The sequence below is a fragment of the Hypomesus nipponensis genome, chromosome 13 (assembly GCF_054491055.1).
Source record: "Hypomesus nipponensis isolate SF chromosome 13, ASM5449105v1, whole genome shotgun sequence".
Classification (NCBI taxonomy): domain Eukaryota; kingdom Metazoa; phylum Chordata; class Actinopteri; order Osmeriformes; family Osmeridae; genus Hypomesus; species Hypomesus nipponensis.
The window spans coordinates 8,152,926-8,177,360 of NC_140373.1; the positions used below are offsets into that span (position 1 = coordinate 8,152,926).

At 46.7% G+C, this 24,435-nt stretch overlaps 1 protein-coding gene across 2 annotated transcripts; it reads left to right on the top strand.

The window, feature by feature from the left end:
• Nucleotides 1–252: 252 nt before the first annotated feature.
• cpped1 (calcineurin-like phosphoesterase domain containing 1) lies at nucleotides 253–16,717 on the top strand. 2 transcript variants are annotated; one of them, XM_084670865.1, is made up of 5 exons: nucleotides 253–678; nucleotides 3,059–3,277; nucleotides 7,069–7,241; nucleotides 7,347–7,599; nucleotides 15,398–16,717. In XM_084670865.1, the coding sequence occupies exons 1-5, from the start codon at nucleotides 615–617 to the stop codon at nucleotides 15,622–15,624; spliced, it is 936 nt and encodes a 311-aa protein (XP_084526991.1). In that variant the 5' UTR covers nucleotides 253–614; the 3' UTR covers nucleotides 15,625–16,717. The 2 variants fall into 2 exon arrangements, with proteins under 2 accessions (XP_084526991.1, XP_084526992.1); XM_084670866.1 differs by lacking the exon at nucleotides 253–678 and adding an exon at nucleotides 1,394–1,433.
• Nucleotides 16,718–24,435: the final 7,718 nt, after the last annotated feature.

Here is a 24,435-nt window from a genome sequence, read left to right on the forward strand (position 1 = left end):
GCGCGCACACACACACACCAACTTGCCTATAGCCTAATAAATTATTGGCCGGAAAAGACTACTCCACAGCTTCTAATTTTCCAGCACAAGTTACAGCTGGGGTTTTAACAGTTAACGACATACTTAAAGTGCTTTCTTTGTGCCGTTCTGTACGCATTAACGCGCATTTGTTAACTCGTGAATGGGTCACATAATTTGGCAAGTGGTGGAATGTCCCTGTCCATGGTGCTAAAATTTAAACGGCATCAAGTCCCTGTCCGTGGTACTGATTGGGCGATGACTGCCTGAAGAGGGGCGTCCAATGAATTAGAAATAGTTTCTGATCCTACGGAAGAACGGTCTAAATTAAGTTTAACAGTGTTGTGTATTCTCATAATGCGTTCTTGTTCTTATAGTCAACAAGTGGACAAAGTCCGGATACAACTCGTCCTCACAGCCACACGGGGTTGCTACTGTTGAGGAAAAGTTATGCAGGCAAAGTTAAATCATTACCGATGTCGTCGAACTAGTCTCCAAGACTGAGGGCTGAAGCCTTGAGACTAACGGCTTCTCACTGTCATCATATAGCAATCGGATAAATTGATATTTAACAAATAATTAGGTCGGATTTGACAATGACTGAGAACGTGGACATGTTTTTGAGGGCAAAACATCGGACCTTCATCGGATTGACTGAAGGTAGAAGTAGACTGTGGCGGACGCGTAGCTTACGACCAGGCAGCTAGCTAGGCAGCTAGCTACTAGCAATGCCTAACATGATACTTCGTAGCTAGTTGGAGCAATATCGTAATTTGAACTTTCTTTTTATTGAAGTAAGCAAGTTTAGTCTCGTTTACAGTTTGCGGTGGTTCAATAGTTATTGGTCGGGATAGCTAAAGTTATGCTACAGTACAGCTAGCCACGTAGGTTAGCTAAAGGAATAATAGCGCAACTTTTTGACAATCCATTGTGCTACTAGCAAGCGAAATGGTTCATATGTACCATGTTGTCATTTACAAGGTGAAAGATTTGTCACTTGCTTAAATATGTGTTTCAAATGAGTATTGTTGAAATGACAATTGTGGAAGATAGCGTTGTTTCCTATAAGCGTGCCAGCAGCTAGCAAGCTGGTTAACGCGTTAATCAGGGGATTAACTAGGTAAATCATGGAATAGGTTTGAATGGTCACGGCCAGGTATCTTTGACTCTGTGAACCTTATAAACAACGGTACAGAGCAAGTTGTTCCTAGCTATTGCAGCATATGGCAGATCTAACTTGTATAGTGTGGACTTTGTGGTTTAATCAGTGACACCTGAATGTGAATAGATCATCTGTGATGCAACACCTCTTTCTCATTGATTCATCTCCTCCCTCGAATCCTGTTAGTTTACCAGCACCATAACGCAAACGTGACATTAACACTTCTCTTCAAGAGAGAAATCACACTAAAAAGGTAGTTCATTGTTTACACCCCTCCTTTGTTATTTTCAAGATGTATTATGATAACCATTGTCTGAAGGCTCCATATGCCACCTGAGTAATGTCTCAGATTTCTTTTAGAAGTGAGGCTGGCATCTTTGTAGAAGCGCAACCGACACTAAGCTGCCTGCTCTCATCCGCTGTCACGGGAGCTTTGACTGTTCCTTTTACAGTCATGTTTGTTCCAAAAGTTGTTAGTTCACTCACAAACACACACACACACACACACACACACACACACACACACATGGTCCCGGGAGACACACTGCTGTGATGTTTGTTTAGTGTAACAAAAGCCTAGGGTTTCTCCAGACAGAATGTCAAGGCTTGTATTAATCTTTGCAGATCATGCTTCAGGCAATAACAAAGAAAGCTGGTAATGATATTTCTCAGTAGGGGACATAAATAGTGTGGAGTTTGAATAGGCACATCACCACAGAAGTGGAGTAAACTTTAAATTGCATAGAATTAGGATAAAGCTTACTACCGGATGATTTTCATCAACTGTTATTAGTTAACTTGCAGGATCTAAGTGTTAGTTAGAGCACTTTTAAAGGCATTTTGTAGCCAGCTTGGTGTCACTTAGTTTGAATACAGACAACAATATCCTTTCACACAATTGAAATGCAGTCTGTAATCTAGTGAAATCAAGCCAGGTTTGATGTGAAGACACAAAAAAATCCCACTTAAGGAATCAAACCTACACAAGTTGAAAAATGCTGCCTCTAATTTCTTAAATGATGGTACAAAGAGATTGGAGTTGCGCTTCTGCTCGGATGCTCAGCCCCTTTGTCTGTTGTCTGCCTACGTTTTTCTGGAGGAGGGAATTACCATAAACTCGTTTGGGAAAGAGATACATGGAGAGCATGTAAAACTTGAACAAGGAGGCCCTGCTGTGGACGTGTGTGTGTGTCTTCTTGTGTGATTATGTGCCCACACACAACCAAACAAAATACACAAGGCAGGAAAACACTGACTGGAGCTTCTAACAAAAGCCAGACCTTTCACTGAGGTCTGACTGCCTGCTGTTGCTGCTAGCTGCTCTGACCTGAACTATGGAACCCCCTTTCAGTTTAGCCATACTCGTCTTTTCCTTCCTGAGGCATCGATCTGGTTATTCATTCCTCTGTCCCTCTATCGTTCCATAAGTAAGAAATCCCAAGTTTTTTATTCAACTACTATTTGAAGGTGAAAGAGAGAAGGCCAGGAAGGTTATGCAATGTCAGGATTATGTAAAACCGTTTGTCATGCACGCATCTATTGCCGTGTGAATTATTTAGTTTCTGCTTGTTGACAGCGAGAGAGAACATGTCTTCCATGATTGTCTTTCCCCGATCATGGGGGATGGGGGGGGTCGTGGAGGGAGGAGGACAGATTGTTCTAGTCTTCTTAGTAGCCTCCTTTCCACTACAAAGGCCAAGCATTCTATTTGGACTTGACTTTAAGGTCTCTTGAATCTTTCTGAATGATCTTTTTCGCTATTATTACGACATACCTTTTATGTTTTCGTTTTATTATCGTCTGTAAATTCCATTTTGTTTTGTACTCCCCACCAAACCAGGCTAAACAACACTTTTATCCTGTACTCTGTGGTTTCAGAGAAGGAGAGGGAGTGGAGGGGTCCGTTCTTCTTCATCCAGGCTGCGGATCCCCAGCTGGGGCTTATGAAGGCCTGGAGGGAGGGGGACTGTGACGGAGGCGGGGACGAGTGGGACGAGGAGGTCCAGCTCACCAGGCAGGCTGTGGAGGCTATCAACAAAATGAGCCCCAGACCCCAGTTCATGGTGCTGTGTGGAGACCTGGTACATGCCATGCCAGGTAGGAGTAAGACACGCACACACACACACACACACACACACATTTTACAGATGTCCCCACACACAAGTAGACCCACACCTTTAATGTTGGATCATGTAAACCTAGTATGCACAGACAAGCTACTACAGCAGCTATGAATTATATGCGACAGGTCGTTTGACTCCCTACCCCAATACTGCCACATGGTGTCATGTCCTAGCAATGATTACCAACTGTAGATCCAGCCCTGTGTTCCTCTGCTGACCTCTGTAGCACTGTCAGTGTGAGAAGTCAGGCCGGCTTAGAGTGCCTCGCCTCTTTAAAGGGAATAGGATATGTATGTAACATAATGATTCATATATTCTGTCCTCCCCTGTGAAATTGTTCAGAGTTAATTTATGCACTCCGAGCAGCGTTTTCATTGGAACGGTTTCAGCCTGATTCCTATGAAGGAGACATGAGGTTTGCGCTGTTGCAGCTAAAGGAGGAATGGCGCGTTTGTTGTGGTAGCTAAGCATCCCACATGTTTCCAAATGGAGGACATGAAGCAGTGGGATTGGAGTCCTCTGAACCTGTCTGCCAGACGATCCCTCAGCACAGATGCTGGTGCTGAGGCTGAGGCTAGTTGAATGAGCCGCCTATAGATGCGTGTGTTGGAGGGCCAGAAGTCCAGCTGTCTAATGTGATAGTGGGGCTGGTAGAGTGGGGCGCGCCAGACCTTCTGCTGTGAGGATGAGGTAGAGGAGAGCCAGGAGCCGCTAACCAGGGAAAGTACTCCTCCTGGCACCACGAGATGGGGGATGAGGAGGAGAGGAAGAGAGACGGAGGAAGGAGGAGAGGGTAGGGGGAATTCAGCTGGCTTGTAGTTCTTTCTTTGTTACTGTAAGGCCGGGGACAAGTCCCCTCCAGGTCCCTGACTGGGGGATTGTTTGATAAGATGGCAACAGGAAATCATTGCCAAAACTGTTCACGGAGTGCACATTAAGACTACAGTATGCTGCTTAATGACTGAACACATTTGTTCAGCCCACGACAGGCATATGGTTCCAGGAAGATTGGAAAGACCTCTGCCCTTTCGCTCTCTCATTTTTGCCTGGAACGACCTCTCTCAGCTGTTCAGGAACAACCACAATGCATTGCAGGCCTCCACAACATCCCCCCAGAGAGCTTAGTAGGAGTTCCTAAGTATCTCATCTTCTCCGTGACTGTGACCTTTAAGCCGGCCTCTCACCCCTCATCCCTTCCTCCTCTCTCTCTCCTCTCATTCTCTCTTGATCAGTAGTGTTTATGCCTCAGCCTCCCTCTCGCCGCACAGCCATCCTCTGGCCGTAGGGGTTCCGGGCCCTTCCATTGGCCCTGCCGTCATGCCTTGTTACCGTCAGGAGCACCGCGGCAGGTTGTGCATGCCAACCACATTACACACCACGTCCGTCACTAGCCTGCGTTTCCGGGGGCTGGGTGGGGGGTTTAATGCCAGCGCACCCCAACCATGTTTTGATTTTTTCCCTTAAACGATTTTATTTCCCGAATGAGACTTTGCATGCCGACGCCAGCCAGGGAAGTTGACTGTCAACCGCCTCGTCAACAGGGCTGCCTGTCGGGGACAGGAAATTGGCACCCATCTCTGACTAGATATGTCATTCTAGGTCTCTCTCTTTCTCTCTTTGTTCTCTTCAGTAAACACACCACCACGACTCATCCCTTATGTTTCTTTTTCCTTCTGCCAACCCTCTATTGTAGTCCAGACATGGTCAAACAAAATGTAACTCACACTGTCTGCATTTCCACAAAGGCTGTCAGTGTGGTTCAGCCGCCGAACCCCATCAGGGCAGATGGAACACCAAGATGGGTGGACCATAAACCCCAGACTGCAGCTCAGGCTTCGGCTCTGTCTACTCTGAGAAGGACATGACAGATTGTACACAGTATGAACATGTACCCACCTGTGCGGTAGGCCTGAGAAGGCCTAGTACTGGATGAAAATGGGACTGAAGAATTGTCTCTATCCATTAGCCTCCCCTCCGCCCCCTACAACCCCCTGCCAACACACAATATCACCCTCGGATCAATAGCACCAGAGGGCCTTGAAGGACCCCACTGATGCCACTTTGATCAACCAATCAACTCCCTTATCCTCATGTGGTTATGCCCTCCAACCAGGTTCCCTGTTGCTGCAGCCAATCAGCTCCCACCAGGCTTCCATCTTTCCCTGACCGGACCCCCTCCTATCAGAATCCACAGGTCCTCTTCCCTAACGAGGGCTATCAGGAGCTGCTAAAAGGCTGCCCATTTCCCACTATTATTGAAGCGGTTGCTGTGATCTTGCTTCAAGCTTCCTGCTCCGCTCGGAGCGAGGCCCCTAGGGCCTTCATCCCAAGGACTTCCCTCTCACTGAGCTGGAGAGGATAAGAGACTCACAGGAGAGAAGGTGTGCGTGTGAGAGAGGGGGAAAGAGAGAGATGATTAGATTAGAGTAACATGCTGGACTTACCGGAGCTCTAATAAGGACTACAAAGGGATGTCATCAGGGATGGAGGGACGGGGGACGATGGGGGACGATGGGATGAGGAAGGAAAGAGAAGGAGAGAATCAAGGGAAGGGGAGGAGGGAAGGTGAGGGGGAGGTTATCCTCTGACTCCCAGTCCCCTCTCTAGCTAGGAGGAAGCCCCTAATTGCAGTTGAAGGCAGATAAAGTGGAATCCTCAAAGGACCACTGCTGGGTAGGGGAGAGAAGGAGAAGAGGGGTGAGGAGAGGAGAGGAGTAGGGAACAGGAGAGGAGAGGACAGCGGAGAGAAGAAGAGACCCACGGGAAATCATTTTTTGAGTGATGTGTGTGTGCGCACACGCGTGTGTGTGTAGACCTGTTTAGGAGAGTTGGATGGATGGACGAATATACGTTTTCATATTCAGCAGGAATATCTGGTTTCAAACTAAACAGGCGTCCCTTGACACGGTCACCGTCTGTGCCCAGTAAACGGTGAGACTCGGGTACCGCAGCTCATCTGCCGCTCATGATCTCTTTTTGTGTCTTTCTGAGCTTATTGTCTCCATCTCAATGGCTGTTGTCTTTGTTTGCATACAATTATGAAGCATTGTAATTATATCCATCACTCCAGATGGCTGCTGGAAAGCTTTTGACTTTACGAGACACGTGTCTCGTAAAACTCACCCCACCCATCCACACACACAGATCCCCAAAAAGGTCGTACAAAACGATAGAAAGACACAGCATATATTGAGACAGTGTAAAGGATTTACTCAACTGAAGAAGCACAGTTGGTGTGTGGGTTTGTGTGTGTCTGTGTGTGTTTGCTTTTAAAGACTCGTCAGCGTGTCACCGAAGAGGTTCGCAATGAAGAGTCCTTCATCTGGTTCCTGTTTTAGACAAATGTTGTTTTCTCTCCTTCAAACGCATGCTCTCATCTTCAGCAACCATCCTGTCCAAACTTCTAAGGAAATTCTAAGTAAAAGTAGGCCAGTGAAAATAATTACCAGAGAGAAGGAAGAATCACTTTGCTCTGCGTTGATGGGTTTGTTTGATACACACTCTAAATTATAAATAGATTTCCTTCACCCATTCTCTCTTTACTTTATCCACAGAGGGACTCTGATTAACTTTACACCAAATTATATTTCTCCTCTTGTCTTCGTCCTGAATTTAAACTCAACTTGCTGTGAACAGCGAGTGAGATGTTTCTGCCGGATTACCTCGTGTGTGTCGGCCACAGAGGACCACCACCACTTTACCCCTCCTTCCTCTCTCCATCTCTGCCTTCCTTCCTCATCACCGCGCCTCTACCCCCACCTCCAGGTACCCCATTCAGGGCTGGCCAGGAGAGGGACCTGAAGGGCGCTCTGGGGGCCACAGACCCCGCCATCCCCTTAGTGTTCGTCAGTGGGAACCACGACCTGGGGAACATCCCCACCCCAGACACCCTGGAGCAGTACTGCCAGGCCTGGGGGGATGACTACTTCAGCTTCTGGGTGAGGCAGAGGGAAAGGGAGGGAGGGGAGGCTGTCCAATTTGGGTCAACGCGATTGGGAAAAGTCGGCGTCGTTGTGTGAATGAAGTGCCCTCCCCTCCCCCAGGTAGGAGGAGTACAGTGTCTCGTGTTGAACTCCCAGCTGTTCTACGATGCCTCGGCGTGTCCCGGCCAGCGGGAGGCCCAGGACCGCTGGCTGGAGGAGCAGCTCCAGACGGCCTCCTCCTCCTCTCCTGCCCGGCGCCTGCTGGTGTTCCAGCACATTCCCCTGTACCTGAAGACCCCCGACGAGGAGGACGACTACTTTAACCTTCAGACCGCCGTCAGACACAGCCTGCTGGAGCGCTTCAAACAAGCAGGTATGATGTCTCCATGCACAGCCAGTGATTTGCGACATCATACCAGTTAAGGGAGGTTGTTAAGGGAGAATCAGGTGAACAGAGAAACACGGTTTAACCAATCAGGTGTACGGAGGAACAAGGTTTAACCAATCAGGCATAGCCAAGGACAAGGAATGGTTAATCAGGGCCCAGATTAAAGAACTCTTGTTACTTTAAGGTGCATCTGTAATTTTAGGCATCACTAGGTTTGAATTTGCTGGAAATGTAAGACTTAGTGGCATCATTATAGTAAGGATAAAGATTAATACACACGTTGCTTGGCTGTTCCCTAGTTCTCAGAGCTGTGGAACAGAATAAAGGGGAGGACTTAACCTACCACAGAGCCTACAGCATATACCCTACCTTATGTAGCCACGGGAGGCTGCATCACACACCACTAATGAACATAATCATTGCCCTTGCTTGCTTTAGGCAGCCACACACCAATCAGCGGCTATTGTTATCAGGCTTATAGATCCCTCGTCCGAGGGTAAGTCCTGGAAGGGGAGACTGTCTTTGGTTTCTTCCCCACACTCGTCCCCCATGGCTGGCCTCCAACAGAGGCAGGAGGGATGGGAGGGGCGTGCCCAGCCGTGTGGCTGTCACACCGCGCTGCCCAAACACGCCTCAAGGTTGACAACATGTGAACGTGCCTCGCTGTCACCACGCGTGTAGCGGAAGCAGATAGCGTAAAGCTTCAGGTCTGGGACACGGCGACAGGTATGTCACGTGAAGGACAACATCTCTCCCATCCCATCGACTCACTCGTTTACACGTAGTCTGGTCTTAATCAGGAATTCACTTTACAAACATGACATGTACATTTTGGTTCATTATTGATGACTTCCTGCTCATAGGGGTATCGCTGTACGTGTGTATGTGTGTCAGTGTGTGTCAGGATGGAAACATTTTGAAATGGGGATTTGATACGGTGCTGATGGTGTTTTATTTATCAGTAGCTCGGACAGCCGTAGCTTTGTACAGGCTGCATCTCTCCTTCCCATCCCTTCTTCCTCCCCATGAATAACTCGACCTGTCATCTATAATGAGCAGGCCTGGGAGATTCCATCCCCCTCAGCTCAGAGAAGGATGGAGGACTGAGGGGTGGGGGGTGGAGGGGGGTGGGTTAGACTGACGGGTGGAGGAAAAGTAAGTTCTGTTTAAAAGTTCCCTTCAGGATGGGAGTTTAAAGGAGTGAGGAGGGGGACATTGTTGGTACGGCTAGCCTGCGTGTCTCTACTGACTTGCTACACAATCTATCTATCGAACTCTGTTTGAAAAGCCTGCCTTGGTCTTATGACCAAATGGCCTTACACGGTCCTGTAGTGTGTGTTGAGTTGAATCTCAGTCCATCTGCTAAAGAGCTGGAGGCACGGCCATCTTCAGTGCGGGTAACCAGGGTCAGAGATCAGGCTCTCTAATCTGCTCGATATGGTTGTCTACATCTCTGTATTAGCACGCAAGTTGCTGTTACAGTGTATTCTGGGAACACTCCAAAGCAAAGAATAATTCAGAGTTGCCATCTTGTCCTCTTGTGATTGGAGATTGTTGAAGTGTGTGTGTTGTACAATAGATGTGTTTTCACTGCGGGGCACACAGGCGCTGGGTATAAATACCCAGACCCATCGACTGAGACGATGCACAATTTTGGCATCCCAGAGACAATAACAAATAAATGAATATCTATAAAGAGCAATTTCAAAACACAGGATGTGTGTGCACTTGTGCCCTTGCCCCCGTCCATTCTCTCCTCATGCATGGCTTTTGATTTTCCATGCCTTTTTGACCCTTTAGAGGTCCTGTACTGCAAGTCAGTTTTCTACCCTAATCAATTCCTAATCCTTCCAACATGAAGCACATATAGACACTACTTCCATTGTATACATTGAATTGGATGTCACGTGTAAAATATGTTCAATTTATGTTTATTGCATCGAACACCACTAACCAAGAAATGTTTTGAAACATAATAACAGTTTTAATGAAATGTTTATATCCTCCACAAAACAGAACTGTGGTAGAGGATGTGTGACCTACATATGAATAATGATCCATTATAGGCCCTTTGTACCTGAGTTGTGACAGTGTTTCTGGATGAGGTGAAGAGGCCCATCAGGGAATTAGTGGCACTGAGGATTGTAGCGCCCACTTCAGAAGCACTTCTCCTCCAGCATCCAACATGCAACCTTCTAAGAATGGAAAATATACAAGCCCTGCAGACACACAATTAAATTCAATTGAATTTCCTTCACCAAGGTATTTTTCATTCCTCTTTCTGGTGTGTGCGTATGTGTGTGTGTGTGTGCAGGGGTGTGTGCGGTAGCTAAGTGAAATATTCTCAGTGTGTATGTTATCAAGGCTCTACAGCTGTGCATGGAAGGCTGAAACAATAATTAGGAGCCTACACCCTGTAAGAACATGTTCTCATCACATTTACACTATGTAACTGATCAGTATTGGACATTGAAGGAATTGTATTGGCTCTAGTTGAAACCTAAGTCTTTTTCAAGTGTGTGTGTGTTCCCAACAGTAGCATCCAGACCCCCTCCTCAGCACTCCTCCTGTTGGTAGCTACACGGTTGGAAAGATTCTCTCTACCTACTCAGGGTACTACACACACACACAGCCCCAGCATCCAGCATCCTACCTTACAGCCCCAGCATCCAGCATCCTACCTTACAGCCCCACCATCCGCATCCTACCTTACAGCCCCAGCATCCAGCATCCTACCATACAGCCCCAGCATCCAGCATCCTACCTTACAGCCCCAGCATCCTACCATACAGCCCCAGCATCCAGCATCCTACCTTACAGCCCCAGCATCCAGCATCCTACCATACAGCCCCAGCATCCAGCATCCTACCATACAGCCCCAGCATCCAGCATCCTACCTTACAGCCCCAGCATCCAGCATCCTACCATACAGCCCCAGCCCCAGCATCCAGCATCCTACCTAACAGCCCCTGCATCCAGCATCCTACCTTACAGCCCCAGCATCCAGCATCCTACCTTACAGCCCCAGCATCCAGCATCCTACCTAACAGCCCCAGCATCCAGCATCCTACCTTACAGCCCCAGCATCCAGCATCCTACCTTACAGCCCCAGCATCCAGCATCCTACCTTACAGCCCCAGCATCCAGCATCCTACCTTACAGCCCCAGCATCCAGCATCCTACCTTACAGCCCCAGCATCCAGCAATCCTACCTTACAGCCCCAGCATCCAGCATCCTACCTTAAAGCCCCAGCATCCAGCATCCTACCTTACAGCCCCAGCATCCAGGCCCAATCCTTACAGAGATAAAAACACATGTTGGGAGTTTCCACAACAGCTCGTGGATACAGAGTACCTCACACTACACCTAATACCCTTTCCCCCCCGCTGCCCCCCTCCTCCCTCTCCTAGGAGAGTATTGGATAAGAGGCACTTCAAGCTGATCTACCTCATTGTTTCGCAGCAGAGAGCCAGGGTGATGGGGGCACGAGTGCAGGAGTGAGCAGAGATGGAGGATTGTGATATCCTTAATAGGATGTCACAATGGGTTGGGTGTAGATGTAACAGGACCCGCCTCAGGACCTAGCAGACGTGGAACTAGCGAAGCTCTCAGTGGCTGTGCGGGGACGCAAGCACGTGATAACAAAGCGCTCTCTCGACCCTCCACTTTGGAACAGGCTTGATGGAGGGCTTGTGATGGTGGCATGGTGCTTGTTTGTTTGTGGGCCACAATGGAGCTAAGGCAGTGTTCGTCATGTCGTGGAGGAAGTCATTTCTAATTGAACGAGCATCAATAGATTGATGAATGTTGCTCTGTCTTGTTCTCTCTCAATATGATATATTTAACACGTAACACCGCATAACTGTGATGTAAGATTTCTGTCGCTGTTCTTTGGGGAGGCGAGGAACACACACAGTACAGTCACAGTAATCAGTCATTCTGTGTGTGCGTGTGCGCGCGCGTGTGTGTGCGCGTGTGTGTGTGGAGGACAAGAGAAGGGGATTGTGGGGTTTGAGTGATGGATGAGAGTGATTTGTAGCAGGTAGGGTGATGAAAGGCCTTGCTCTGGTACATCATTCCCTCGCTTTCTCTGTCATGCAAATTACCCACTGGCTTGCTCGCCTGATGAATTATTTCCAGCCCAGTACTTTAATGACACCCACCCTTCGTGCACACGCAAACATGCGTGCACGCGCACACGCGTGAGCACATTGTCACACACATACACACACCTACGAACAGACTCGCTCTTTTACAGACGTTTTTCAGGGATGGCTATGTTTAGACGGTGAGGGATGGACGGAGAGGGAAAAGGAGAGAGGGAGAGAGAAGAGGGACATGCCCTTGAGGTAGGCCTAATCTCTAATATGAGGAGGCAGGATGAGTGACAGCGACAGGGAGACAACTGCTGTGACCTATCCAGTCGTTTACACATCACTGATTACTGAGAGTGTTGGGGGAGTGAATGTAGAAGGGAAGGACGGACCATGAGAGGAAGATGGGCAAAGCAGGAGAGAAACGTCCTCGCCTCGTCCAACAAGTCTTGTGTTCTTAACCTTCGCAAACACCAAGCTTGTGAGGAGAGCTACATGAAGGTTAATCCGGAGATATCCATGTCCATTATTCAGCCAACTCAGCCCACCTGCAGAATAGCCCGACACATCCCAACAGCCGGCTGTGCGCGCAGCAATTCAGCCAGACCAGCTAAGCCTCTCCCTGTTACCATGCCTCAGCTTTGACTCTGTCATCTACCTCTGCTGGCGTTCAATACGTCTCCATCTGCCTGCCTGCTTACTGCAGGGGTTTTCGGGGGAATTCTTCTCCGCTCTGTCAAAACCCTTCAGATGGTCTGCTCTCTATCACCCGGAGCAGGAGCCAGACTGAGAGCTCTGCGTCTGACAGCTAAATTGGAGTCACACAGAGACACAGAATGGATGTGGAATTATTAGCGGTGGCAAGAAAGTGCATGTTTTGGTGGAGCAGGGCACAAACACCCGCTCTGCTGAACACACACTGGCAGTGAGGAGAGAGAAGTGTAAAGACGAGCTGTCAGAGCCCCACCAACTAATTAAGATCTAGAGTTTATGAATGCATGACGGGGCAAGGGGTCTAAGATTGTGCCTTGCTCCTGTACCTATCTGCTGTGTGAAAACAGATAGAACCTCTGGGTAGAAAACAGAACGGCCAACGGAATCAGGGATGGGGAAAGAATAGAGGAAGGAGGAGAGAAGACTGGAGGGGAGGATATAGAAGGATGAACAGGCGGAATGGGAGGGGGGGTGGGGAAGAATAGAGGGAGATTTGTGGATGACCCAGACAGGCTAGGGTCTGACTGTGCTGCCATCAGGAGCCCCTTTAGTGCCTGATTAATGATGCTGTCTGGAAATATCTGTGGCTTCAACACTGAGGGTCTGAAGAGTCAACACAAGATGTCTCCAAAATTTAAATGACTTTTGCTGCTGGTTCACTCTTTCTGATCCGTTTTTCTGAATAAATGCAGCTTAGTTGTCTCTCTTTACCGCACTCTCTCTTTCTGTCCCCCCCCCCCCCCCCCCCCCTCCTCTAGATAGGAGAGTGTTGCTGCGGTAGCACTTTGTGGTGGTGGGGTGGTGGAAAGGTTGGGGTGTGTGTTGGTAGTGTACGTAATTAAAGCCAAATTGAGAACATCTCTTCTGCAGTTACAGTATAGATGAGTCATCTCCATGATTAGAGAAAACATTTCCCTCTGTTCTCGTTTTTGTTGTTGTTGTTGTTGATGATGTTGTAGTCCTGGGTTTGTTTTTTGTGTTGGTAAGCTAATTGTAATGCTGCTGAGTTGTGTGAATCCTCCCAGTGTGGAGGGCTGTACAGGATTAACAGTTTATAGGTGCACACATAAATACATACATACAGATATCACCATGACAACAAACCCCAAAACACACACACTCTCTCTTTCAATATTGCTCTATGTTTACACACATACACACTCATCTACCAACAAGCGCTGTCATACACACAAACACACACGACACAACTATCAAATCCACCCCTGCACCACCAGTCCCCCCCCCCCCCCCAGTGGTTGGGTTAGTGTGTGCAGGGAGGTGTGGAGCTCTTGTAAACGACATTGCCCAGGGCCACCAGCAAGCTCCTGCAGTGCTGCACTGTCGTAACCAAGTAACGCTAGAACCATCCCCTCCAGTCCTGCCTGCTAACAAATTTAGCCTGGGAGAAGCGCACGGTTTAGATCATCAGCGAAGGATATTTAAATAGATTAATCGTCATCTACGTTTAAATAGATTAATTATGCAGTGGTCCGGTATGGGTTGCCTCTGCAACTGCGTTGTTTTGGCTATTCACATAATTTCCAGAAGATCTATGTTCTAGCGATGGCTGATGTGGAGGTTCTTGATTATGCGGACTGGTGTCTTACAGTGTAATTAAGGTGTTAACATAGTCTTTGTTGCCAGGTTTGGCTACGGAACAGGTTATGTGTTGCCAGGTTTGGTTGAGGTTTAAGCTCTTTGTTGCCAAGGTTGGCTGATGCATCCCTCCAAGGTGCGGCAGCGGGCGAACATCTCTCACTGCAGCGTCGCTGTTAGGAGCTCAGCATCTTCTCTTCCTCTATTAAAACCTGGCAAACCACTGAAGAATGGCTGACAGTGTGTGCATCATGCATGCTCTGCTTCTCTCTCCCCCTGTCACATGCGCAAATCCACACACACACACACACTCCCCTTACGAAAGGAGAGAACTCATTTGCTCCTTTAATTCAGAGGGGTAGTAAGGCTGGGTGAGTGTGTTCCATCAGTTCGCTACATGTTCTATTCGCGACAGGAGCGACGTGACAGCAGTGCTGCAGGGCATCACTCACACTCACACACACACAAAAACACCCCATCTCAATAATGACGACGACGGGGCAGAAAAATAAATTGAAAATGCCTGTGTAAAAGTTTTAGGTCACAAAATGTTTTTAAAAGGGAGACTCGCAAACTCACTTTCTGTTGCTTTATCTTGTTTGCTTCCACACTCTCTCCATATATTATTACCCCCCCCCCCTCTCTCAGTCTCGCCTGCCTCCCATCAGGCTTTATGAAGACATTGTGCAGACGACTTGACAGATAAGGCAATGATCTCATTATACTGCTAAATGGAGCTAATTTGAATGTATTGCCATCATATGCCACGCAGAACCCTTATCAAGGGCAATTTGCATATGTTACAATGTGTGTTGCATATGCATTGAGACAGAAAGTGGACCGAAGTGTAGTAGATCAGCAGCGGTTTCTGTCGTAACACCGACACAGCGCAGCCCAGGGAACTAAACCAGACAAACCCCCTGCTGAACATGCCACTTCTAGTTAGTGAGAACATGCTGCTCCACTTCCTGGTGTTCGGCTGCTTGGATTGGACAACACATGTCGGGTTGTAATGGGGAAAGAGGACTTGAGTTCAGAGACACAGCTTTTGAATCCAGTATAATGTCTTCATACATATGAAGTATAGATAACACGACACGCTCTAACATAGCCCTGTAATTGGAATAACACAATTATATACATTCCCATTATACAAAAAAGACATTCACACGTATTTTTCTCAAGTGCATTTGATTCAAATGGAGCAGAACTGATTTCAATTACTGTTCTCCTTTTCCCCTCTCCTCCTCTTGTCCTTCTACAACATCCAACTCCTTTCTTGTTCACCTCCTGCCTCTGTTTTTCATTCATCATCTCTTCCCTTCTCTCCTCCTCTTTGGTTCTCCTCATCTCCTCCCCATGCTCTTTCACTTCCCAGGTGTGAAGGCGGTGTTCTCGGGCCACTACCATCGTAACGCGGGGGGGTTGTGCGGGGGACTGGACATGGTGGTGAGCTCTGCTATTGGCTGCCAGCTGGGCAACGACACCCATGGGGTCAGGGTGGTGGTTGTGACCGCCGACGACATCATCCACCGCTACTACAGCTTGGAACAGCTGGCTGGGCGGGGCATGGACGATGACCTGAGGAAGTTACTGCAGGCCTGACCAATAGGAGAAAATTCCACTTTGAGCCTGACCCATACAAGTAGTCAACTATGCAAGCCTGACCAATGATGATGTGCAAGAGGCAGTATAAGCAATGTTTCTCTTCACTGTTGCTATCCAGGCAGGGCATTGATTTGTTTTGTATTGTAGCTTATTGAATGTATTTTTGAATTCATACACTCTGCCTTGGTGAGAGCAGAAACAAACACTACATGGTGAGAAGGACTTAGAGCTCGCTGTGACAAACATCCCCCCAATGTACGGCTCCAGTCATCTCTACGTGGAGCGCAATGACCGGCATGAGACCATGTCAGCCTACTATTACAGACCATCAGAACGTGTTGAGGTTCCAGGCAAGATCACAGATTGTGTCTTGCTCCTCTATATAAGATAGTGTGTATCAACTAGGCCTGTCTGTACACCACAGTGTCAATCTGAAAAAGGAAGCAAACCATTATAGAGGTAACTGTGTATTGAGTTTGATGATTGTATTCTTGTGCAGTTTTCGTGTAGCCTGTTCTTGTGTTCACAGGACTTTTAACTGTCTAGCAGCACTGAATGTCTTAAACAAACAGTGTGGGATGGATGGATAGGGAGAAAGGGAGGGAGGTACAAAGGGTAGGTGTTTGTGTGGGTTGGTCTATGTGTGACTCTGTGGCCCAGAATGACTCGGCTCACACCCCCACTCACCCAGCCCACTGTCAACGTAACATGTTGCCATGGCAGCCTGAGAGGCACGGCTGTGGCCCTACGATGACCATTTCCTGTGTGCGAGTGTGTGTGTGAGTCAGATGGGCGGTGGACTTCCACAAACGGCTGATCCTATTTTATACATCAGACGCGTTTGTCTACATATGTGTGGAAAAACAAACAATGGGCTCTCTTCAGTTAATAAACCATTTCCTGGTCACTGTGTTCTTAATATTATCCCCTTAGCCCATACTGGGATCATTAAGGAAATTGTTTTCAATGTCATTTGACATTTTTTTTATGAGATGACCTGGCCATTTTCATAATGTCTGTGATGTAATATCAGTTCATATGAATACTTTCATGAGCTTGTATGTTTTTAATAAATATTGATTTCATACAATGATTCTGTCTTAGTGATGTTGACACAATACATACACCCTGTCATTATCTCCATCACCCTCCTCTACCCTTCACTCTCTCTGTCTCTCTCTCACTCTCTCTTTCACACACACAGGGGTGTCTCTGACCCTTCAGGTGTCTGCTGGTCCCAGGGATTCACCCTGTGCTGGCTGTTGAAAGCTAGCTGCTGTTTATCGATCCAACCTGCCATGTGTCAGTGTCCCCTGGCCCTCCGTACACACACACACACACACACTCATCAACTCAAAACACTCACGCGCCTCACTGCTTCACTGCTGCCTCTGAAATAACCAGACTTCATGGACCGCTCATCTGCTGAAGCAAAACACTCTTCCTTCATAACCATGTGACCGTATGCACGTTTATATTGGCTCCATTATGGAGCACAGAAGCGTTCTAGAATCATTCTAAAATGCGAGCCTAAGACCTTGGGGCTGATAGGGGCTCTGTCACAAGCCTTTCCAAAAGCATAATGAAAATCTGTTGGAATGACAGTTATCAAAATGGAAAAGGGAACAGTTAAATTACATGGTCTGTGAGCCAAGGCCGACATTACAGACTGGAACGGGGAAAGTTATTTCTTTATTATGGATGTAACAGTTCTTTCTAATGGTTGACTGCTCTCATTCATTCAAAATGGTTCATTTTACAATGATGTGTCTTAATGGCGAACCTTTCATTATATCAAGTGATTTATTACAATGTGGTTAACAACCCTGTATTATTATTACCTGTTCAAAGGCTAATAGGGTTTAGGATTATTTACTTTTCAAATAACCCATTTTGAGGGTTTCCAAGACTTCAGTAGAACATTCTCCATTGAAAGGGCCACAGTAGTTTGCACTTGTGAGGTGGCGCGTCACAATAGACTGCTACTACCAGCGTGACCACTCCCAGTGTCCACTTATAGAAGCCTCAGCATGTAGTGTGTGGGTAGCCAGCGTGGTGATGACGCCAGCGAATCCCCCTCTCAATCTTAGAATCACCGACAGGTCTGCCGTCAGTCTGTCGATTTGACACTCTCTGCTGGGGCCAGATTGAGTGTGACTCACTCTCCGGAAACCATAAAACCCCTGCTTGTCAGTACATGCATTTGTTTAGTTTTTTGTGGTTTCATTTGTGTTCAAAGGGTCCACAGGTGTTGGCTGAGGAAATGACTCCCAGTGTGTCCTATCTAGGCCTGGCATTGGGATGCCACGCTCCTGGCTGCATGCCCGAGAAAGGGGACCATCTGGGGACCGAGAGGCATCAAGCACCCCTCTCCTCCTGCTGGGTGGTGAACGTGCCGTATTCACATACAGTGAGTGTAACAGTTTACCATGGCTACCTCTTGTCATTTCCTCACAATCACTCTCTAACAGTGTACAGGCACCTATTGTCACAGTCAACAAGACATACCTTTCTTACAGAGTTTGGCTGCATTGTACTAGCCTACAGTATGTGGGTACGTTGTCTTAGTTCTTCCTAAATCCTTCTGTAGAACAGTCAGACCTCGGGGGTCTCTGCTTACTCAGGTCCTTTAACAGCTTCCTTAACTAGTAGAGCTCTCGATGTGAGGATGTTGTGTGACTGAGGGTTGAGGCTAATACAATTTCCCCTCCCTCGTTCTTTCTGGCTCCTTCTCAGCCATGACTGTGTAGCCTGGGAACTTCTTGGTCTGATGGAAGCCTGTGAGTGTCAGCATGGTTCCTGACAGCGAGCTAAGGTGCATGACTGACCGGAATGGCTTCAGGTCTAGAGGAGCTTGATGTGAGTGATGTGAAGCAATGGGTCTCCTGCCTGTGATGATGGAAAGTGAAAACTCCTTAAATCCAGTGACCCATTCCTCCTGCTCCCGCTGTGTCCTGTAATTGGCTGTCTCTCTAGAGGTACCCTAGGGGGGAAAAACTAATTTAGTCAAAGTAAGGTTCTATCTGGAATCATTTCACCAATAGGTTCTCACAAGAGTTAAAAGAGTTCTCCCACAGGGAAGACCTGAGATCCCTTCAGGAATCTCTTATTCCAGGCGTGTAGAATGTGGTCATGAGAACATTCTGGGCCATGTTATCAAAGTCTCTAGTTGTGCTGTTTATTCTCAAGGTGTCAGAGAACTAGAACTTTCTCCGTTGTGCTCTTCTTAGTCAGAGTGAGGAACAGAAGGCTCTCTGACATTTACCAACGATGCTGTTCTTCACACCACCAACCGGACTCCCACTCTCCCTAACTCAGTGCCGAAGCTCTCTAACAGGTTTAACAACATGCAACAAACGGCCACCTTACTTTATAACCAGCCACCTGCTTGTGTTTCGCAGTATATAAGTTCCATTACGTAGAAATAGAAACAGGTCTAATAGACTACCATATGAAATGTACTAACTTTCCCAAAGTCATCAATCTGTTTGTTTTAGAGAAGTGTGGTAGCCTACCCACCTCTAATATTATTTTATCCCAGGGGAGAGGCCAAACATGGAGCACAAGAGGCAGGTGACTCCCCGTGCTGTCAATCAAACGTGCCTCACAACTTGGACAGCTTGCTTAGTCGACAGCCCATCTGCATGCCATTACCGCGGGCCTCGACACTAATGGAGCCATTTCAGAAAGCAATAAAGTGTGGGGAACATTAGCTGGAAACGCGGGGAGAGAAGAACAGGCTGAAATGACGGGGTAGAGAGTACGACGTGCGGCGCATCGCTAAAGATGTCTCGGGCGCCTCCCGGGTCTAAAACATCCCTCCAAATATGAATCTGATCCCCGGCATCTCATGGCGGCGGGGTACTGTGCCGTGTAGAATGGATAAACATCACGAACACAACTCAGGGATGTGCAGCCTGCGTGGTTTGGTGCTATGCTCTCGCTATGAGGCAAATACTAGCTCAGTTTGGGTTGAAACTTCAGTTCTGAGATCAGTTAGCCTTGTACCACGACAATGTCCTCTGGGCTCTAATGGAAGAGTAACTTGTCACGCAGTAAGCCTAAACCTGAGTCCACCAAGGTACACCTGGATAATGTGCTGATCAGGCTATCAATCAGTCCCACCTGTGCCCTAGCTGTCATACTGCCATTTCCTGCCTCCGGACTAGATCTCCTCCGTGGTGTTTACCCAAGTTATTGCGTGTGCTTAGCATGTTGACAGCAACTACTAATCCCCCTGTGTAGTTAATTAATTGAGCTCTGTCCGTAAAATATAAGTGTTATTAGAAATTGGTAAATCCAATCTGGCATGCTTCTAAACCGCCTGTTCACTGATGAGGTGGCGGTGACATCTACACTAACAATTATCCCTCAAAACCCTTTTTAATCAAACCCGCCTCGTTACAATGTTTATTAATCCTACCTGTCTTTTCCCACACTGGACATACTTGGCATCCATCCCCTCCTCCGCTTGATGTTAACTGCATACTGTAATGTTGTTGTTTGGATTATGTGGTATTAAGAAGGAATACTAATGTTTTAAATCCTCCTTAGCCTTTGACTCGCTGTATCAGCCACTTTACAGCTATCAGGGATTTCATGTGTCATGTTTGTATGTCTGTGTGTGCCTTGTCTCCCTGTGTGTCTATTTTCTATTCAAATGTATTTAATTGATTTGAGAGTAGTATAAAAAAGCTACATTTGCAGGCCAACTTGAAGGGTCAGACCTCATCTGAAATCATTACTGTGTCGCTGGCAGAAACACGCCTGAATGTTCTGTAGCTTCTGCATCAGAGGATCCTTCCGCTTCCATTGAATCTGTCTGATATATCAGAAACAAAGAGTGAGGGGGCAGAAGCGAAAAGAAGAGGCAGTTAAGGTAGAGAATGAGACTGCGTCTTGGAGAGGGAGTGAGGAAAGAGGTGGATGATCGGCTAATTGTTCTTTACTCTCTCCATTATCCTCATCCTCTCCATGCCATGGTTCTCAAAACCAGCCTTCTTCGAAATCAGAATCCCAAAGACAGGCCTAATCCTTAAAAATGAACAAGTAGGTTATCACAATACAAGTCTGAACATGAACACACACAGAGGAGGCGCACTCTTCTTCCTGCACTGTTTCCTGCACCAGAAACCTTTTTTCGCCAGTTTTGCTGCTCACTGCTCTTACATGGGATTTTTCTTTAACCATATCCATACCATATCTTATCAGAATGAAAAAAATATTGTTCTAATTCTGTTCCCTCCTCTCTGCTCGGCTCCTTCACTGAAGGAAGGATGTCAAGAGAGCTTATATTGCTCTGTGAAGTGTGCTTTGGTGGACGAGGAGACTAGGAGACGATCCAAGGGACCATAGAGAGATGCAACCTTGTTCCCAGGGACAACTTTATCCTTCAGTAAAAAAAACACTCAAAGTTTCATCCGTTCTGTCTGAGTTCTGACAACCAGTTTGGATTTAAACCCAAACATGGAACAGACGTGTATATTTGCCTTGAAAGAACTGTTAGAGCTGTATCACAGTCACAATACCACCATTTTTTAGTGTTTTATTGATGCCTCAAAAGCGTTTGATTATGTGAACCATGAAAACGTATTTGATAAATTATGTAAGGACGGGTGTTCCTAAATGTCTGATAAGAATCCTGGCTTTCTGGTATGCCCAACAAAGTATGTGTGTGAAATGGGGAAATTCTATATCTGCCCCATGCAGTATAATGTCTCAATTTTTGTTTAATGCTTATATGGACGATTTGTCAATGTTTTTAAATGATTGTAGAACCGGTTGTGGGGTTGGTAACAGTATCATCAGTCATCTAATGTATGCTGATGATTTAGTAATTCTCTGTCCATATAGTGCTGGACTACAAGGGATGTTACAGGTGTGCTCCCAATATGGATCAGATTTTGATATCCAATACAATGCAAAGAAAAGTAACATCAACATGATTGTCCAAAGCAGGGGGACTCTAAACACCCTTCCCCCAACTTCTTCTTGTCTGGAAACAAACTGAATGTTATTGATGAATGTAAATATCTGGGACATTACATCTGTGCTGACCTGTCTGATGACAGAGACTTAATAGACAGTGTTGAATGCTCTATGGACAAGCTAATATGCTGATCCGAAAGTTTGGTGCATGCTCACCACCAGTTAAGACCAAACTGTTCAAAGCATACTGTACCCCCATGTATACTGCCCACCTGTGGAGGCACTACAAAAAGAGTAGTATGCAGACTGAATGTTGCCTATAAAGATGGCTTGCGGATGCTGCTAAGGATACCGCGATGGAGCAGTGCAAGCCAAATGTTTGTTAATGTGGATGTGCCCACCTGCCCTGCAGTGCTGCGCAGACTCCTGTACAGCTGCATGTGCAGACCTACAACCTCTATGAATGTTGTCTCTTAATCTATGGACCTAGTAAGTGTCCAAAATAAAGCTTATGATGATGATGAGGAGTCATGAGTGACTGTGTGACGATATGTTAATGTTTCTCAGAGCCAGTCCCTAAATCCAGTGTCTCTCATCCTCTCCTGCTAATGATTCACTGACATCTACTCTAGCCTGCACTCCCCTGTCACCTACTGACACCCTCTTCCAACCCCTAAGCTGTCTGTGTGTGTGCGCGTGTGTGTGAGCATGCATGTGTGTGTGAGTCCGTCTGTCTATGCTGCCAGGCCTAACTGAATTATTCATCTAATATGCTTTCTGACAAACCACGTCAATGCAGCATCTATTCACCGCTAGGAAGATGATTCTCTCTCTCTCTCTCTCCTTCTCTCTCACTGCTAGGAAGATGATTCTCTCTCTCTCTCTCTCTCCCTCTCTCTCTCTCCCTCTCTCTCTCTCGGTCTCTCTCTCTCCCTCTCTCTCTCTCTCTCTCTCTCTCTCTCACACACACTCTTTCAATATATCTCTCTCAGTCTTTCTTTATCTCTATCTTTCTTTCTTTGTCTCTGTCACCCTCCCTCCTTTACCTCCAAACTCCACATTTCTCTCTCTGCTTTATTGCCATTCAGTGTCACAGTGATTTGCTAAACTGGATCTGACAGGCAGTCAGGCTTGTTCATGGCTCTTATAAAAGCCATACATTTGCTTTAATGGAATTTTCTCCCCTCCTTTCTATTTTCCTCTGCTTTTTGTGTTTTGTCTTGACCATGTGGATGCTGCTATGATGTATGTGTGCTTTGCTTTTTCAGTTTCAGTTTGGGAAATATGCAAATGGCCCTGGAAAAGTAGGTCTCTTCTTTTTTGGTAATCAGCTTCCTATTACGTAAACAAAGTAATTAACATTGAATGTATCATTAGCGTTCAGCTCTGTGAGGCGGCTTGACTTATTTGAGCAATATAAATCTGAGCCTACAGTTAGTCTATGTGCCTTCTCTTCTCCTGGGTTCTTCACTAGCAATCAAGTAACAATCAAGGTCCAAACAAGAAAACTTGTTTTTGTGAATAGTTGATTCTCAGATTTGTTTTAACATGTTCTGTGCCCTTAGATAGTAAGATAAATTATGTTTTAATATGTTTGTCGGGAGCAGCTGTCTCTCTCACTCTCTCTTTCTCTCTCCATATATGTTTCTCTCTTTGTGTCTCTCCTTCTCCCTACCTTTTTACAAAACATCTATAATTAGTGTTGTCTATAAATATGCACAGCAGGTTTGTCTTGACGGTGCTGTTCTATTTGGGGCCCACACACACCAAATCAATCTGTCCTCTCTCTCATACAGATGAAACTAACGGCAGTGTGTAGAGTGTGAAGACAAAGAAGAAGACCACAAAATCACCACTGTAAGCCAAGACATCTGTAGTATATGAAAGGAAGTCAGCTCGTGGCCCCCCACACACCCCCTGTGTCTGGCTCCTAATGATGGTTAGAGAGAGGAGAGTCTTTGATTCCATCTTTCCGGTTGACTCCCAGGCTCGGCACTCAGTTTTAACTAACTCATCTTATTTCACCCTCAAGCCTGCTATCAATCTCAAGCTGTTCTCTTGTCTTTGGCTGAGGCACGCGGACTGTAATGCTGTCAGGAAAATGCACACGGCACAAACCACCACTGTGCTGGGCTCGTCTTTACAGTTGTGAGGGGGAGAGTTGCGTGAGGAAAGTACTCCATGTGGGGTTGCGTGTTCACGTCCTGCACTCTCCCACTCATGCCCTTTCCGACTGGTTTGAGTTTCATGGACAGAAGCTATGACATCATCAATGTGTGTCAGGTACTGAGACTGAGATCTTTAGGGAGTTGTGCAAGTCATTTTCACGAGGGCAGCACAGACAACACAAACAACATCTAGAGCAGGATGGTAGATCAAATACTGAACAAACGAACACAACAATATTATACTGCCCCCTAAAGGCCCATCAGTGACAGTGTAGCACATCTCCCCAAAAGTTTGTGGATGTTCAACAAAGTGAGATGTTATTGGGATTTATTGTCATCCTTGATGACTGTAGTTCTTGCAGGTTCTACACACAGTAGCTAGATTATTCCAATACTAAGTTCAGGGCTAGGTTTACAGTAATGCGCCACTGGTTAAACTCCTTAGTCATGACAGGCTGTTTAGCGGGTTGACTTCAGTGGTTGACATGAGTGTAGTCCTGTTCGTGAGGGAGAAGAATCGAGTGGCAGAACAGACGGTTCAATGGCCTAGATGACGTAACCTCTTTTAGGTTAATCTCTGGGTTTGTTTACATCACAGCCTCACTATCTGGGTGGATGGGCTTGTTGGAGACACGTCTTTTGAAACATTCATGTCTAGGCTACACCGAGGTGCTCCACCAGCCCTGCCTGAAGCACAGGATCCAGGCCAAGT

What these genes read in the sequence shown, in the direction of transcription:
- cpped1 (XM_084670865.1), top strand. Translation starts at nt 615, where the DNA reads ATGACTGAGAACGTGGACATGTTTTTGAGGGCAAAACATCGGACCTTC. An exon ending in CTTCATCGGATTGACTGAAG is followed by an intron (nt 679 to 3,058) that starts GTAGAAGTAGAC and finishes CTGTGGTTTCAG; the next exon opens with AGAAGGAGAGGGAGTGGAGG. An exon ending in ATGACTACTTCAGCTTCTGG is followed by an intron (nt 7,242 to 7,346) that starts GTGAGGCAGAGG and finishes CCCCTCCCCCAG; the next exon opens with GTAGGAGGAGTACAGTGTCT.